Genomic DNA, 18,699 nt, shown 5'->3' on the forward strand with positions numbered 1-18,699 from the left:
TATTAATTTTTCTAAAATGTTTTTTTTTCAAATATATTTTGGCCCGTTTACCTTTTTATGATCGATAAAGTAATCGTTTCAATAAATGAGTTACAATTCCTTATAGACACAGTACGAATTAGAAACAAAGGTGAAAAAGAGTACACGAATGGCATTACCTTCAGGATCTAACAACCTTGTCACACCATATTCTCGTTCGGCAATATAAAAGGCGGTTTCCATTCGTTCTCTCGCATGCTGTACTTTAATATTTCGCCAGTCGACAAGATCGGGCCTGTTTCGATGGATGATTGCACTGAAGGCCAAACCGTCTCGCCATGAAGAGGTGAAATCGGTAACTCGAACACCAGGATATTTGTTTGTTGTCCTCTTAGCCCATCTGAGAAGATAATCTTTCGCCGATATATTTGGTTCTTGGCCCACCACAATATCCGATATCTACAATAAAATAAAGCATTAAATTTGATACAGTGAAATAGAGCCATACATCAATGTCATGCTTAAAAAATATGCATATGCAGGTTGTATTTTTCTTAGTAATTCTCAGACATTGTCTTTTTTAGGCCATACCTGTTGTGACATTAATTACCGACTAATTTTCATAATGCTATAATATGAAAATATGTGATCCAAATAATAAGCGAAAGAATAAACCTACTAAATTTTATGTAGGTTGGCCGAAACCAAATTACTGTAAGGTTCTGTTTCTGCCTAATTTCACCAGATAATTGAACTGCACGCTATTTACCCAACTTCAATTAGTGTAATTCCACAAACCAAAAAGAAACTAAAAATAGTAAATTTATGCAAGATCTCCGACGTTCCTTGAGACGGAATGTGAGGTTCTGAAATGCATCAAGTACAAAGGAGATTAATTAATTAAAAAGTTCTGGAGTACTTCCACTTGATAATTTAACGAGAAATAATGCAAATTTCTTTGGCACTTCCCGCAATCAATTTTCAAGTTGTCTGCACCGTAACGGTTTTCTTAGTTATCTTACGAGCTCAATCCACTTAATATTAAAATACCATTACGAAGCTTATTAACCATCTATACCATTTATGGTGCAAACCAAAGGCATCTGTGGCGTGACATAAGCACTAAACTATTTTTAAAAAAACTAAAACTAAGCTGACTTAATCAAATTCATTAGGCATGGTAAAACATGGTAAAATGTGTGGAATGATTCTTACGAAACTATTCTTGCGAATATGGCTTTGGGCGATGCAAATTGTATAAACAAAGAACGGAATGGAAACAAAAAGGAGCATCTCATAACAATAGAGCTATGAACGTAATTTCCACTTTCTCTCTTAAAATGGTTTATTTGTAATAAAACTTTCACTATTTGTTAACATGCCAATCTTCACTAGTCTAAGTGGCAACTTTTACAAAATTGAGCATCTGCAATCTAAAACGTTCAATGTTAATTTATTTTAATGTATTCGAATGTCGCCCGCTGTGCAACCTCAAAATTATATTGTACTGGATTTTTGAACAGTTTTTTCGTGTTACACATTTTTGTAGCATATAATGATGTTCTTATTTGCATTGGCAAGTTTGCGTGTTCCAAAGAAAAATTCCACCTGTTTCGAGGCACAAGGTTCTCGTCTGATTAAATGGGTAATAGTTGAAGAAAGAGACATTGCAATTCATGAGAATGCATATAAAAACGATTTCACATAAGGTGCCAGATAGTGAATTTGAAGTCGCGTAAGAGGCTTTATAAAATAGATCGGAGAATGGGCAGACGAACAGAAAAGATCATTTTAAAAACATAATTTTCGCCCTTAAATATCAAAGTACAAAGGTTTCACACCATGGATATTAGAGATGAGTCGTGCAATTTGAAATTACAATACAATGAATATTCGATTTGAATGTGTAAAGTATTACGAATTTATTTATTTACATGATTCATCGAAAAAGCTCGTTTTTAGGAAATATATTCACGTTTACAATCTCTTATGGTTCATAAAATCATAACATACGAACAGAAATTCGAAAATGAAAAATTACGGACCACCCACTGGGCCACTGCTCTGCATTAATATATATGTAGTAATATTTAAAAAATCGTAATATTGATTTAATTACGGGGGAAATATAACTTTTTTTATAAATAATCACCGGACTCTCTCCTGAACCACCCCCAAGGCTCTCGCGGACTACCGATTGATAAAGTCTAAATCAACGAGATAGGGCACTTATGGCTCAGAAATGTTGTTAAAAAAGACACTATAACTCAGTACAAATCGAGGTACAAATTCATAAGCAACCAAGCAAAAAGTTGAGAATTAGAAAACAAATCAGGGACATTTAAACAGTTCCAAAAATCAGAGAAAAAACTGGAAAATTCGGATAAATTAACTTGGCCGAGGCTGAATACCGGATGATCATTTGGTATCTATATATTAGTGATTTGTGTTTATTGTCCAGGTAAGTGTATTAACTAACACGAAATATGCACAACACATAAAGCAGAATTCTTTATTTTTCATTTTGTTTGTTACAGATGTTGCTACAGTAAGACATTTTGAGTAGAAAATGACTTGTAAGTAATTGTTATTTGAAGTGAAAATTTAATTGCGGAAATCGAAATGAAAAACTGACAGTGGCTAGTATCCCGCACATTTAGACTATCATCAAAAGCAGTAAAAACTATCCTGATAATAGAAGCTGGGCGTTTGTTTATACATCTAAAGTTCATGTCAAAAGAGCAGAAAGAGAGGCAGGATCCTTATGCGAATAGGCAACGCAGATGAGAATTACCTGCTTATGATTTTAAGAAACACTGCATCTTTTTTAGCGTATTTTCCAACTTTAAGTTTTTTAAATGGTAGTCATAGCTGGCATACTTTAATTAATAAACGCCCTGCAATAATTTTTGTATTATTGAGAGGTAAGTAAACAGAGTTGGCCAGGGAAAACAATATCTAGTGAGCTAGGTAATAGCGTAACTGTGGCACATTTAACATAAATATTTAATGGACATCTTCAAAAATTCACTATGAAAGTTAAATTAATAATCATATTCAATACCTATTAAAAGTAGATCGTATCATGCCATGGAAAACTATAAATAAACAAAATACTTCTGTTCATTGTTGAACCTCTAACGTCTAAAAAGCATTATGCAGGTCACTCTGTAATTGGGCGCGAGCCTGTTCAGGGCCCAGAACAAGGGAGGGATAATAAATAAATAAATAAACTTGAAGGCCCCAAAGAAAACTTGGATTTAATCTTTGGCGCGTAATTATTGGATTGCAAATGCTTAAACCTTTCATTTACGACGAAAATTGGACAGGCCAATGTTATCTTCACTTTCTACCAAATGAATTTCAAGATATGTTAGATGATGGGTTAGATTTGGAAACACGCAGTTAAATATTATAATAGACAGTAATTAAGAGAACAGAAATGTTTCCCATGGCAAAATCTGTTTTTACTACTCTTCATAATGCAAACAGTTATATCATTTTAAAAAAGAAAAAAATGCACTTTTTTTAAATGTCACAGCCAACATTTAACCGAATCTCTATGTCTTGCGGTTTCCGAGATCCTAATGCTTAAAATGAAAAAAAACTCACCCTGTATTTGCAATAGATGCAATAAAGGCGAGATTAAACCCTTTGATAGGGATCCTGACACACAGGTTTAAAGGATGTCTGACATACATGTCAAAATCCACGCTATATATTTCAAGAATGCCCTTACAAAAATTCTTCGAAATATTGTTTTTCCCTTTGAAGGTACTTTCGTCCAACATTTTAAGTTTTTACATTGCCAGTAGATGTATCTCGTCCAGACGTTCCATTTGCTCTTTACAAGTACCCTCTTTCGGCACTTGTCTTCAAGATATTCGCTTCGATTTCACCAATCGATAAGTCTCGCCCAGACGATTCATTATGCTTTCTGAGTACACTCCTGCCACAAACCGTTTTCGAGAGATTCGCTTTTTAAAGTTCGCCATCTGTGAGTACCTCCTCCGACGATCCGCTCTTGAGATAGAAGGAATTATAACCGATATAACACGATACGGGGTCGAGGAGAAGGGGTATGTTTGGTACAAATTAATTCCTTTTATCGAGACGTTTTATTAGAGTGCCATGAAGAATAAAGCCAGTGTCTCGCACTCCCTCTCAATTTTGATATGGTATAAGGATAAGAGTGAAGCCCGGTAGTTGGTAGAAAACAGTTCCTTTCGTTGAGACCTTTAATATTAGAAGACCATGAACGATAAAACCAATTTCTGCTTCTACGTCCTTGCATTAAAATGCCATGCTAGCAATTTAATTGTATGAATGTTCGTATTGTTCGTAATAAAAGGGTAGAGGCGTACCCTTTCCTTAGGAATGTTATGTATATGATTTACGTATGAGATTACGAGAGGTATTAGTACTAATTACGGAAGGTACCTTTTTGTCTTTAAGTGTTAGGGTATGTTGATTACTAATTAGACTTAGGGGTACATTGGGATTCGTGCAAGCCGGCCGATCAGTGTAACTACTCCATGCCAGAATTCTCGTTCGTTGTGAGGGTGGGTTTTTGCTCGAGAGGACACGTGATCTTGCACCTAGATATACAGTATATCTACATGGAGAAGAGCCATGGCACTTTATTGCGCATGAGGGTTACGTATAACAGGAGTCGGCGGGACAGGTACGCGTCAACTCGCCACTGGACCACTCGCCACCGACTGACTCGCCAACGGGACAACTCGCTAACGCGACAACTCACCAACGGGGCAACTCGTCAACGCGGCAACTCGCCAACGGGACAACTCACCACCGCGACAACTCGCCAATGCGACAACTCGCCAACGGACGACTCGCCACTGCGACATTTCGCCAACGAAATATTTTTCCCTGTTTAATGTGTCGTTCAAATAACGATGTGATTGTCAAAGTCAAAGTTCAAATAATAATTTGCAGAAGACATCGTTATATCAAAATGCAGTAATAGAAACAGGTATAGGCGGTTGGGTCTTCATTCAAATATTGACTACAATTTTTCGATAAACTTTGTTTACAAAATTAGGGAAATTGACTAAGTATTGCATTTGTGGGATGCATTTGTATGACACATTAAACAGGGAAAAATATTTCGTTGGCGAGTTGTCGCAGTGGCGAGTCGTCCGTTGGCGAGTTGTCGCATTGGCGAGTTGTCCCGTTGGCGAGTTGTCGCGTTGGCGAGTTGTCCCGTTGGCGAGTTGTCGCGTTGGCGAGTTGTCCCGTTGGCGAGTCAGTCGGTGGCGAGTGGTTCGGTGGCGAGTCGCCCTTGGCGAGTTGACCGTGTTCCGGCGGGACCGGGTGTCGTAAGACCCCTTTCATGTGTGTTACGTTTAGCGTAAGTGCTGCCGGGACAAAGAGGATCCGGCATAGCCAGCTGGCGTGATAAAGACCCTTGCAGAGCCTCGTTTAGTAGAGTAAGGATATGAAAAGAACTGTTCTCGTTAACCCAGCTACTAAGTGTAGCATGTTGAGTGTTGCTGAGTAACAGAATAAGCTAGGTAGCTGAATGCAAGAAAGAGGTGCTCCTTGTGTTTCTACTCCAGGTCAAGAGCAGCCATGGCATGGAGACCAGGTACTTGTTAGAGGCATAGATGATCCCAACAAATTTTGCATAAATGAGAATGATATTATCGTTGACTCACTTTTTTCGAAGATAAAATAATATCCTCCTCGATCCTTTAAATTTTGTATGGAATAATATTAAAGATTAATATTGAATAGGTAGTGGAAAATATTTCGGAGATGTGTTTGGTCCACTGTGTTATTCTGAGGCCGTTGAAATTTATTTTAAATGTATCTCCTATCTACCCCACAAAATTGCCCTTAGTCGTAGACCGAAACAACGCTATTTTGGTAATGTCTCATTAAAACGTAATTGTTTGTAGTGACCAATGTTAACTTCCTTCTTTGGTCATCGCCATCCCACATTACAGTGGCCAAATTAATCGTGAAAGTAAGATGCAAATTCCAGTACATTCGAATCGGAGCATTGGAAATGAATAAAAACTGTTAAAAGTTCTGGAATTTTGTTGCCTATAATATAACAATGGAATATTTGTTACACAGTTTGAGTCCATATGAAAAAAATTTAATTAAAGTCCATCTCTCTTTTATAGCATATTAATCACATTAGATCATTCTTAATTTGTATTCCTACGTGGACGCGCATACAGTTAACCTTATAAATACGGTAATGCCACGGGTATGTTTGATTTGACCACATCTCCCCCAATGCGCGAACAATTTTTGGTATAGTAAGACGCAACAGGTTTCGGCAAACAAGGTAGGTTCATTGGCAAAATATAAAACAGTGTGCCAAGGTGTGGGTGGCTTTAACTATGCCAATGTCAAACTGTGCATGTATAATTATGCAAATACGGTTGTTATTAAATTACACCGGCCATATGTTCGATACCCGCAAATAATATCTGCGAGCTACCGTGTTTAGTGTAGGTGGTTTTGCTCCACATTGCTATTTGTTTCAAATGTCTTCAAGCCAATTAAAAATTGTTTTTCAAATGAATGACCGGAAACTGGAAGCAGTGTTAATTGTTATTGCAAACCTTAACTCTTTTCCGCTCGTTTATTTTAGCTTCTTCGGCGACTTCCGGCTTGTTTTTTAGGCTTCGCGGCGTCGCTCTTTTCGTCAACTCCTGGGGTACGCTCTTTTCTTCGCCCCGAGTTAGGGTCGTAACTTTTCGAATAATTTTGGTCGTAATTCGGCGTGTGCCGTCTTCATTTTTTCGCGTCGTTTTCGTCGACTCGATGGAACTACCCAGCACTTCCGTAGAGAGGCGTTTGTGCGTGTGGATCGCCTGCAGACTTCGAATTTCGTTCGGATTATAAAAATTGGTGACAATGGGAGGGCCCAAAGCCGGTGATTTTTCGGAGGTCCCTTGTACGAAAAGTCGCTTCGAGCTGCTCGTGTTGCTGCTGTCTTTGACAAATCGGTACATTGACATTGCTATTGTTTCACGCAAATTTACATAACACGAATAAAAGACACTTTACGCTTTAACACAAATCACTTAAAAAACCGAAACGAATAAACTGCGCGTAATTTGCAAACAATTAATTGTTGAATTAAGGAGCGCTCGTTATTGACAAACAAACGGATGGAAAGCGCGCCGATGTTACGTCAGGTGAAGACTAGATCGTACTGCTAACCTATGGTGATGGTGATGGGCTTCGTGGTGTAGCCTTGTGCAGGTACCGTGTAGGCATTGTATCAGGGCCGTATGGAGGAGAAATGTTACTAAACCGTGATAATAACGAACGGCATACTAGTTACAGAATGATAGATAATCTGTGTCAAATTCGTCAAGGTCCTAAAATTAGATTTGTTTCATTTTTATTTGTTTCAATCGCAATTATTACAACGTAAACAAAGGTAAACTATTGTGAATTCAACTGTAGATAAAAAATAATTTTACTACGTTTCAGATGTTAAGTCGCATACAAATTATAGAAATCTTTACAAGATACAAAATTGGTAGACAATTTTTGTTATTTTTAGACACGTGCTTTTTAAGCTAAGAAAAATAGTACATTATATATCAAGGTAGAGAAGTACAGTATTATTGCCTGAGCACCAAGATTACATCTCGAGGCGCTTGCGCCGAGGGGTGTAAGGTGCGAAGGCAATAATAGACTTCTCTACCGTGGTATATATACTATTTTTTTCACTACTAGCACTTGAAGTCCTCTAAATTAACATATTATATTGATAAGAAAGTGAACGGTTGGACAGAATTTTTTGTTTCTTAATTTAACATGTCAATCAAGTACGTAGAAGTACAAGTCAAACAGGCCGTATTTTGTTCTGTCATTGAGATTTTTCAAAGAGTAATTTCGTTCGAATTTTTTCAAAATGTGATAATTTTAGGTATGCAATTTCTCTGGAAATGGCGGCAATTATTCACTTTAGAGAATTTGTCTAAACGTTTATTGAGCGAAATTTCGGGTTGTGTTTTCTAAAAGTGACAGCGTGACAGTTCTCATTATTGACTACTAGTTAATAATATCCACATTATTAACCACTTTGAACAAATGCCGAGAAAGGCTACTTTACAAGTGGAAAAAAGGTTAATAATCATGTCATCAGACGCTAGTAGTGAAAAAAATAATTTTTTGTTTTTTTAAATGTAAAAATCTATCACGCAATTAAAATTTTATATTTCACTGATGTTCGAAGATGTAACACAGACAGATGGACTAACAAAACTTTACCGAAAGTGTATTTTATTCGTGGCGGATTTACAAAAAATTCTTTACGTCTGTCCGTCCGGTTGGTTCGCTGTGTCACTATCAGTATCAGATATTGATCTTAACAGCTTTCGGCATACTTTTTTTCGCTATTTTATTATTTAACATGAGCCACGAAAGTTTTTGCTCATTATTTCGTCTAGCTAGCGAGTGGTTCTCAAAGTGGGTGCCGCAAGCACTACATAGGGGTGCCGCGAAATTTTTAAGTATTTACTTAATAATTAATAAGCTTAAAATTACATAAATTAAAAAAGGAATTAAAATAATTATAAAAAATGAATATTCGTTTTTTATTACAATTCTGTTTTTTAGTTTCTATTTTATTTATTTCTATGGTTCATAATTCCTTAATCATATGCTGGTATTGCATTACATCAAACTTCCTCAATCTTATAACTTATATTTGGGGAATCGAAAACGTCCTATTTTGGTTTTGATCCGTAACCATCTTCAAGGTTGTTGAGGGTGTCACAATTTTAAAAGTCATAACTGCTTAAAAAATTTTTTTAAATTTTTTTCGCATACACTGGCCAGAATGGCTTAAAAAACTCAACAAAAAAGTTCATTACCATTTTTTTTTAGTTCCTTTGTTTTTGAGAAGTTTTGAATTGAAAAGTTCAACTATTTATTTTATTTTTCTAAATTTCATTTTTCTCTAAAAGTAAGCATCAGAGTGAAAAATGTCAATTAGAAAAAAATATGTGTCTTGATGAGGTCTACAAAAAAGGCTTCTACACTTTTGCGTCGTGTTCAAAATAAAGGCGCTAGAGGGCATTTTCTAAATGTTATACTATGGCCAAAGATAATTGCAATGACTATTAAAAGTAGTCGGAAAGTTAAGTCAGGAGTTTTACCTACATGCTTTTGTGTTTAGAAATTTGTTTTGTAAAGACTTCTCTTCCTTTATCTCTTTACTAACTATAAAAAAGCAAAAAATAATAATACTAGGTGAATTTTGTATAATAATTTTAGTGTGCCCCAGGCAAAAAATTTTGAGAAACACTGAGCTAGCCCGAGGTTACAACAATAACGTGTATGGTGTGTAAACTTTCATGTAGTGAGGTTCAACAACAGTGATAGAGTAAATTGGGTAAATTTATTTCATTGACCAGTAAGTTGGGACTATTCAAAACTACATAGTGTTTGACAAACATTACCATATCTGAAGTTATATTAAAAATGCAAGGACCTAGGGGTAACTTTGGGTAGAAATTGTGACATACGAGTTTTTAAAATTTTTTAGTATGTTTTCTAAAATAAAAGTCGTTGTATTGGATGGTTCAATCAATTAACAAACGTTGATACTTCATTGCATAAATATCTGGTCACTGGTGCCTACTCGAGTGATTGCCTTTGAATTAAGTCACGAAGATATGACTATATTTTATGACTAAAAGTTCAATATAAACATAATATGTCCACAAATGCTTGATTACCGATCTACAGGGATGTTATAATTTCACCGACACTTTACAATTTAAACCTTTAATTTATAAACATACGCAAACACAAGCACAACATACCATTTTGGAGCGAAGTAATTGCATAAGGCCACCCTCTACTAATAGAACCAAACAAATCAGCAATGTTTATGCAAATATCAAAAGAGAACAGGTAAATCTGGATAAAAGTATCAGTCTATGTAGCTAAAACTTCAAACGCTTACATCTCGAGAACGGAGTGTTGGAAAAAGTTACTCGCTAAGGGAAAGTGGTAGGCCTTGACGAAAGTATACTTGTCTAATGTGTATTACGTATAGGTTTTGTTCAACCTCTGCTTGGCGAACAAATGCGATGCATATGCCTGGTAAACCAATTGAGATACAATCTCTTCTAGCGTAAATTCGTAACCCCCTCCCCTCATACAATTTATCGCCCCCCTCCCGTCGGCGCCGGTGTTTTCTTCCACGCAAACAGATCCACCAGAAAAATTTGCCGGAAGTGAAACGATAATTTATTTATGAAAAAACTATGTTGGTATGCACATTTTCGGATTTAAATTATCAGTGACAGCCTGAATACTTTTAGGTAACGGTTTGCATGAAACACCCTGTATACCAGTATACATCTGCTAAGTTGCTCTGTCAGTCATGTTCTTCTCCCTAACAAATTTGTATTTTTAAAGAAACATGCCCCCCTTATATTTGCATTCCCACTTCCAATGATTACGGTTCACAGTAATTACAAGACATTCTGGTTCACGTAACCTATACGCTAATTAACAGAATAAAAGTGATGATAGCATAATGAGCAATGTAAATAATTACACATAACGAATTAATTTTCAGCAGATTTACGTGGGATGGTACGCCATAACCACCTTTCAAGGATGTCGACAGAAAATTGCATTCAACAATAACGAAACAAATTAATCGCGAAAAAACACCGTTTCCACTACGCCTTTTTCGTTTAATTAGAAAGAGTAAAGGTCACTTCGGCCAGCAAATTTCGTGAGATAATCTATATTTACACGAAGTTACAGAAACCATCAATTTATTGTAACCGTTCTCCGTTCACCAATTCGTGTAACGTTAGCGTAATAGATGGGAATGAAACCAGTGGGCTATGTTAAAAAACGATAATTAGTAATCAAATAGGAAATCAAAATATTGAAACTGGGCCACTACCCAAGAATGAAAATTCAACTTGCTGTCTACGAGTAGGTATGCCTTTAAAACGATTAGTTTCCCACTTCGATGTCTGTCTGCTACACAAGTGGTACTATGCTAGGCTAACCAAGTGTGACACTATGCAAGGTGCATACGCCCATTACCTATTGTGGTACATTGGTTTGTGTATTCTTCACCAACAAAAAATTTAAAGATAATCTACATCTAATTATGGAATACACAATTCGCGGTGTTCGCTTCGATGCTCAGGTTACCTTTAGCCACGAATACCTACAATTAATTTATGGCACAAATTTACACAAAATAATCGAATTTTACGTAATTTGAATTACTTCTATTTATCTTGCAAAAAATCACCTGTCGAGTGTTTGACACAAAAGATATTTTATTGTCGTCGTTATAGCCTGATGTACTGTTTTATAAATTAACCAACCCTCCTCTTTTACCCATATCACCCATTAACAAATTAACATGTGTCGGATAAAACCAGTGAGAACCGTTGGTGCTTCGATCCCATTTAAATTAGCTCTAAATGTACTTTCTGAAAAATCCACACCCATAGCGGGGTGGTGTGTTTTCATAAAAAATTGTTAAATCTGTGATATGTCAAAATTATATGGAGATGAGGCAAAATTTAACGTCATTTTAAAGCTTTCATTCCAGGTATTAGATTGAGTGGACATCCCCTTAAAAAAAATTAATGGTATTGTGTGTGATACTCTATTTTCCAAAGCTAATTCAATTCTGTAACATATAATTTTGATTACAATTTCTGGTGATAATCTGTTTGATGTTAGATTTGATTAAAGAATGGACAAGTTAAAATTTAATACATTTTGTAGGTAAAATGGTCGCTTTTCCGATTACCTAAATTATCAAAATGTAACACACATGACCCTTACAGGCACGATAATGGTTGAACATACAAATATAAAAATATCAACTACCCCTGGCTTCCTGGGTTTTGACTCCTATCACGCGCAACTGGGCGAGCGTCTTACAAAAAGGTTGAACACTCACTTTACGGGTTCCAAATGGAAAAATTTGACGATGTGTATACTTACAAGTCGGCTTTAATTGACTAACTTAGGGCTTATTTTATACTTCCGCTATCGATAATTTAAGTTCTACTTTCAGAACTTAACCTTCGAACAGGTCAATCTCCAAGATTTTAATTATGCGTGCTCTACGACAAAAGCTTCCGGTAACAATGTTCACGTAAATTACCAAAATACCAATTCAAAAATATTAGCCGACAATTTATTAATGGATTCGATTCACCTGCTAAGAGTTTGACTGATTTGTTTATTTCGCGATTTCACCAATACGCTCAGTTTGAGACGGTTAAATTAACTTTTCTGTTTTATGTCAGGAAGTAATTTATTTATATAACAAAATCTTTCTACGAGGATTCCGTCGCAGCTTTTTAGGGCTATCCGCGTAAATAAAATCGCGACCCTCCAACGTGTCTTCCAGGTGAACGCTCCAGACCGCGCACCTACTGCTTTCGCGGCCCAAAGACCGAATCCCCAAAAAAATATCCCTCTCCTTCATTCCTAATTTTTTACAACCACACCTTCTAAATGGCTAATTGGTCTCAGCCGCCATCTGTACCCGTACGCAAAATTCAAACTTTTCTGTTTCTTTGGGATGTTTTCATATTGTACTACCCATGTAAGATAGAAAAAAAGGTAAAAGCGACCTATTTCGGATGTGTTTACGTAGAATGCAGTGGCGTAGTCAAAAACCTTTTTGGATCACCGTTTTTTATGGTCGTAGTTACCATGGATACAATAAACAAAATAAATTATCTCTGAATCCATGGCCTACTATTTAAAAAGACAATTCGTTACATGTTCATATGTAATTAACCAAAAATTAGCTCGACTGTAGTAAAAGAACGGCGTCTTCTAATAATGAGCACTTATGTGAAAAGTGATAGGTTCTTTGCGGATCAATTAAATTTTTAGCCATTATCGATTTACCGCTACATGTATAACAAAACCTACATTTACACCTTGAAACATATCTGCAAGATGGCAAATTAATTATCCTCAACACGAATTTCGCCTCGCATGTAATAGATAAGTCGAAATACTCCAATAAACGCCATGTAGGAGGACAATTTACACCTCATCTTCGAAATCGAAGTTGTGAAATGCGCGGGCCTCGGGCATGCAAAGTGCCGTTACGCTATTCATTTTACACTGAAATGGTACGGAATCCTTTCTTTTTTAGATAGGTATGAAGTCATCGATCGGAATTATTATACCGGTGTTTTTATTGCTTCTGGATCGTTTACCTAGTTTTAATTAATGTAGGCGGATGGAGCTGTCTGACGCTGACCGTAATTAAGCCTTACTATACTCTCATTGCCAAAACAGCGCAAGGCGCCAATTAAACCTTAGCAAAAAATGCAAATCACGTTTATTCATTTAACGGAAAAGAAGTAAGAGGCTAGAAAGGTTATATTAAAATCGGGTTCGATTGCGATCTACTTGGGTACCTATCTAAGGGGGCATCACATGAACCGTGTAACATTCACAATGCAAATAGGCTAAGCGCTGTTTTCTCAATTTCTCTACTTCCACCTCCACAATTAGTACTGCGTGAACAATTCATTAATACCAATGAGGTTTTCAAAATGTTTCTTCACTCACCGCACACCTATTTTCGTGACCATTACAAAATTTGGTAATTATTTTTTATGAATCTCAAAATCAAAGCGGAAGATTCTTAAATAAATCATAAGAAAAACGTTTCATACTATCGAATTTCCTGCATTTGATTTATTAATCAGTCTTGAGCTTTTACATCTAAGTAGACATTGAGCACATCCCATGTTCAAAAAATTATTAAAATCAAACTAATAGTTTCAGAGTGCCTATTGTCAAACAAGCGAGTTTCTGCACGCCTACAGACCTACCTGCCAAACACGAAATCTCTCTAGAGGGAAGCCCACTTCGGAGTGCCGAAAAATACATTTTAGTCTATACAGTTCGACTTCGACACCATTTTGTTGTTGGGTATAATAGTTTTTAGTATTGGAAATGCTTATGTTTTGTATATGGGTATGAAGTTACTAGTTTCGTTCAAGCAGAACAAACAGCGGTGTCGCATCAAGTGATGATTGTACCGTACTCGCCCGTAATCGGTACGGAAAAGTCGCGGATACTGTCGACATGGTATTTAATAGTGCGCAATGGTTTTGTTAATTCCAGTCTAAAATTCTCGCACATCTGCAAAAAGTTTACGTTGCGACACGAGCGAGATTGCGAGCGAGTGGAGCATGTGATCCCTGGTGAAAAAGGGTTATACAGGAAATAAACGACTCAATTCCTCAAAACCTTCCCCATGGATATTTAATTGTTGACAGACAGATATAATTGTGAAAAGTTACGACATGTTTCGATTGTTAATCATCTTCAGATAACAAATTATAAGTACGGTGTGTGAGAAAAATTACATTATTGAAAAGTTTTTCTCACACACCATTATAATTTGTTACCTGAAGATGATTAACAATCGAAACATGTCGTAACTTTTCACAATTATATCTGTCTGTCAACAATTAAATATCCATGGGGAAGGTTTTGAGGAATTGAGTCGTTTATTTCCTGTATCATCACCCCATTTAGAGAATGGATCAACCACGAGTTTTTTCTGAATAAGGGTTATTTGTGTTTTATATGTACGAGTATATACAGTGAGTTTTTTTTAAATGCGAACATAGGAGTTTGTATGCAATGTAATTTCCCTATGGTCGATTTAAAAAAAAACACATCAACCTATGAGATGTGCGCGGTTCACATTCCCAAAACGCGCAATTTGTGTGACTATGAACAGCAACTCATAGTCTTTATGATAAAGAGCACTCAGTAAGATTCTTTTAAATAAGCCATGTGAGGCCATAGCAACTTTAGGATAAATTTTTCTTAAACTTACGATAACTTGACTTCACATGACACGCGCTGACATCACAATTCATTGTGAACCAACCTTCAATTATTTGTAGGTCATGTGCACCTGGTATTCTACTAATTTGATTTATTCAATACATAAAGGAAGAAAATAAGAAAATAAATAACGCAAACAATTACAATAAATGTTCGAAGTGTCCTCCTTGACATTCTAAGCAATTACCTAACCGATTTCGTAATTAAATTGGACGGCAGTATTTTTAAAAATGTGACAGCTGTCAATTGTATCTACTACTCCTTTGAACTACTCAATAGATTGATGTGTTTTTTTTTTAATCAAACATAGGGAAATTACATTGCATACAAACCCCTATGTTCGCATTTAAAAAAAATGCACAGGTTTCACTTTCCGTGAATTTCCAATATTACGGCGGTTTTTTAAAATATGAGCAAGGATTAATCCAGAACGATAGCGTGAGGTGTATTTGGTTTTGGGCCGTGATAGAGCTCAAGTCTCGATTCGATTTTGAGTCGTCGTAGAGCTCACTGCCGGTACCCAACAGAGAAGCATTCGGTCTCAACCCACAACAAAGTCATGTAAGCAGTCCAGAATAAGAATTTTTGTCGGGGAATTTTAACAGTTGTTTTGAACGAACGCGAATATTACACAAAGTTGTCGATCAACAATAAGTGAAATACCGGAAGCAGAATAATTACAACCCGATTTAACTTAAACCATGATCAAGTGTCGTCCACCAAGTTGCTCAGCGTCTTGAAATGGTTCAAAAGAAATTATACTGTTGTGTAAACAACGTCTTGTAGACGTTATTTAGATCTAAATAACGAAACTAATGACGACACACCCTGTATATGAGGAGTTGTTCTGTTTAGTAGAGTAAAGCGGGGGGGGGGGGGGGGGTACACACAAATCCTGACTGTATTGTATTGCATTACTACAATGGTTGCCTTGCCATGTTTTTAAGCTACGCTTAAGCTAAGCAGGGCTTAAATTTGTCGGTGCAAACGGCCATTAATTGCACAACTTTTCCTTAATTTGACCATCGTATCATTTATGGTTTCGGAGATCCCCATGATACACAGCGTATATAAGATACTGTAAATGTTTTGCTTGATTTGTATAAACTTAATCTTAAATCTTAAAAGGGGTCAATCTGTATAAATTTACTGATTGGCACGGCCCTATTTTTCGTTAAATTATTAGGTGTGAAGTCATTTAACAAGGATTTGATTTTCTTTACCTTTGAGGTTGGTTTAGTCAGTTTCAGAAAGAATTTCCATGTAAATGGGTTCAAATTTGTTAATCAAAAGAGGTGTATGCTTTGTGGAAAAACTGATGTACTTTTTGTCTTGGTAACGTGGAATTTGGATATATGCAATATTAATGTCTTTCGTCGTAATTCAAAATAAAGTTTACACTTCGATTTTCATGATTTCAAGAAAAAGGAATTACAGTTAAATTCACTGTAGAGCGTTTTGGATTTTTCTTGGAAACGGTAGGGATATTTTGAACAGTATAAACGACCGCGTAAAATTTCATATGTACCGTTTCGTACGAATAGTAATCGAGAATCGGTTTATCGATGACAGTCAGGAGCGTTTGGAAAGCTTTGGTTGTGCGATAATAGCAGCGGGCCGTCAAATTTGCGTTGGTTCATAGTGTAGCGGCAACGAAAGTATATATGAATATGGGCATACGGTAGGTGGATAATAGACGCGAGTCGTCATGTTTGCGTTGGTTCCGTTTACTAGTTGCAACACGGTAATAATGGGAAAGAGAAAAGCAGGGCAGAGAGACACGCAGAGGCCGTGATATCATGTAGTTCGTCTACGAGAATTTTAATTACGAAAGAAGCAAAGTAATTTAGAAAAAATTATCAAAGGCGTAGTGTAAGATCGGAGGGACCCCAGCGCATTTTTCTGAGATCAGTATTCTATTTGACTTAATCAATAAGATCTTGTCAGAGACTACCACATTCCCTTTGGCGGACCCACTTCCGACGTCCCGTTCGACCGCAATTCGCGTTTGAAGCTTTCACTCCACCACCAGTAAGATCTTGTCTGGGACTACCGCATTTCTAATTCGCATTTTGGTGGATTTCAAAGCAAACCAACTTCATTGCAGTAAGCGCATTTTTAATTCGCAATAGTAATTCGCAACGACGTACTCATCACGTTGCATTTTCGTGAGAGCGGCACATGAGTTGTTTTCTATCGTAGACTTTAGTGACGGCAAATTAATTTCGTTTTACAATCGCACAAACTACAACAGAGAAGTGCGTTAATACGAAGTAAAATACTCTCGAAGTGCACTACGTATTTCAAGCCCCGCATAAATTGAACTTTAAACTCAGTAGTATTTAATCCATTATCGACAAAGATAAACCTTAATCTAAGAAACGCTGAGATATGTAGTATCAAGTCAGTACGGAACTCTCTTCAATCTGGGCAGATCGTAAGGTACATATTTTAGACCATTGTCTTATACACCATGAATACGGGCCTTGGCGACTTCTATGGAGATTGATGTCACCTCAGGCTAAGACTCATTAGCAGGGATTGTAAAATTGGTGATTCTACTCTATTTCAAACGTCGTGAATTAAGTATATTAAGGGTATCACACCAAGTTTAGTTTGTTGTCAAATAGCTAATTTTGTTTATATTGGTTTAAGCAATTCAAGTTCTAAAAAAGACTCCTTAAGAGATTACGACCACGTGTAAATATTTAATTAGCAAAAAAGGTTTCTATTTTGTGTAGTTTAATAGAACATAACTAGAGTGAAGAAGGATTATTTATTCTTTGTCATATTAGAATTCAGTTTACAAACCTACACCCATTTAAGTGGACGAATGTATTAGTATCTTAGAACATTACTAAATTTTCGACGTAGTTAAAAGCCAAGATGATTATAAAACGAAGATCAGTTTAGATGTAAAAGTGATCAGTTAGGGAACAGATTTATTTAATGAGCTTTTATGTTATATTATATTATACCAGTGAGAGTAACAAAGTAAGATTTAAAATATTCGATTCGATTGAGCTAGTCGGTGCAACCCATATTTCGATAAATCATAAGCAATCAGTGTATGACCCCCTTACATTTTGACACTTAAACGATCGCTTTTTAAAAAAGGTGATATCATTGAAAAGCCTATAAAATTTGATAATTATTGATACACCCTGTACAATTATTATTTATACCATCAGCTAGCATTTTATATTTAAACACCAAGCAGGCAACAGAAATTACATCAATTTCGTAAATATTTAGGAACGTGTGGTTTGTCTAACGGAAATTTTTGGACACATTTCAAACAAAAATCACAGTATTGAAAATACTAGTTACACACTAGAGAGCATTTGAATATAATAGTTATTTATGCAATGAGTGTATAAATGAGGCGTTTTATTGGTGAGTGAGATGTTTAGTCCACGAGCGCAGCGAGTGGACTAAATTCGAACGAACCAATAATCGCCGATTTATACATGAATTGCATACAACGTTTTTTCGTCGACTTCACTGGGGTAGGTAATTTTAAATTCAACTACAAGAAATTACAAACTATATTTTAAAAACACGGATTCTAAGTACCTGTTGGGTAGGCAACACACCATACACATAAGGAACTGGTTACATACATTCCACTCGTTAACATTAATTTTCAAAGAAATTGTGGCATTGCTCTTACTTAATAATCTTGTATTTTATTGTCGTCACACAAGCAAAAAAAAATTTCAGTCCCACTGGAAGATAACAGCGCTTTGGATCTTATAAATCAAAACCACTGATGCACCTACATTTATGACCACTTTCCAAAAGTGGATTTGTTTACATATGAATGGATAAATG

General features: G+C 36.1%; 1 protein-coding gene across 1 annotated transcript in view; it reads right to left on the reverse strand.

Annotated features, from left to right (window-relative positions):
* LOC116159484 (microtubule-actin cross-linking factor 1-like) overlaps positions 1-18,699 on the reverse strand; it is a 107,744-nt gene that overhangs the window by 46,077 nt on the left and 42,968 nt on the right. Inside the window, exon 7 of the mRNA XM_031472466.1 lies at positions 159-438. Coding sequence (XP_031328326.1) covers positions 159-438 — 280 coding nt within the window. The remainder of the gene's footprint in view (positions 1-158; positions 439-18,699) is intronic.

The sequence above is a fragment of the Photinus pyralis genome, unplaced genomic scaffold, assembly GCF_008802855.1.
Source record: "Photinus pyralis isolate 1611_PpyrPB1 unplaced genomic scaffold, Ppyr1.3 Ppyr1.4_LG1, whole genome shotgun sequence".
NCBI lineage: Eukaryota > Metazoa > Arthropoda > Insecta > Coleoptera > Lampyridae > Photinus > Photinus pyralis.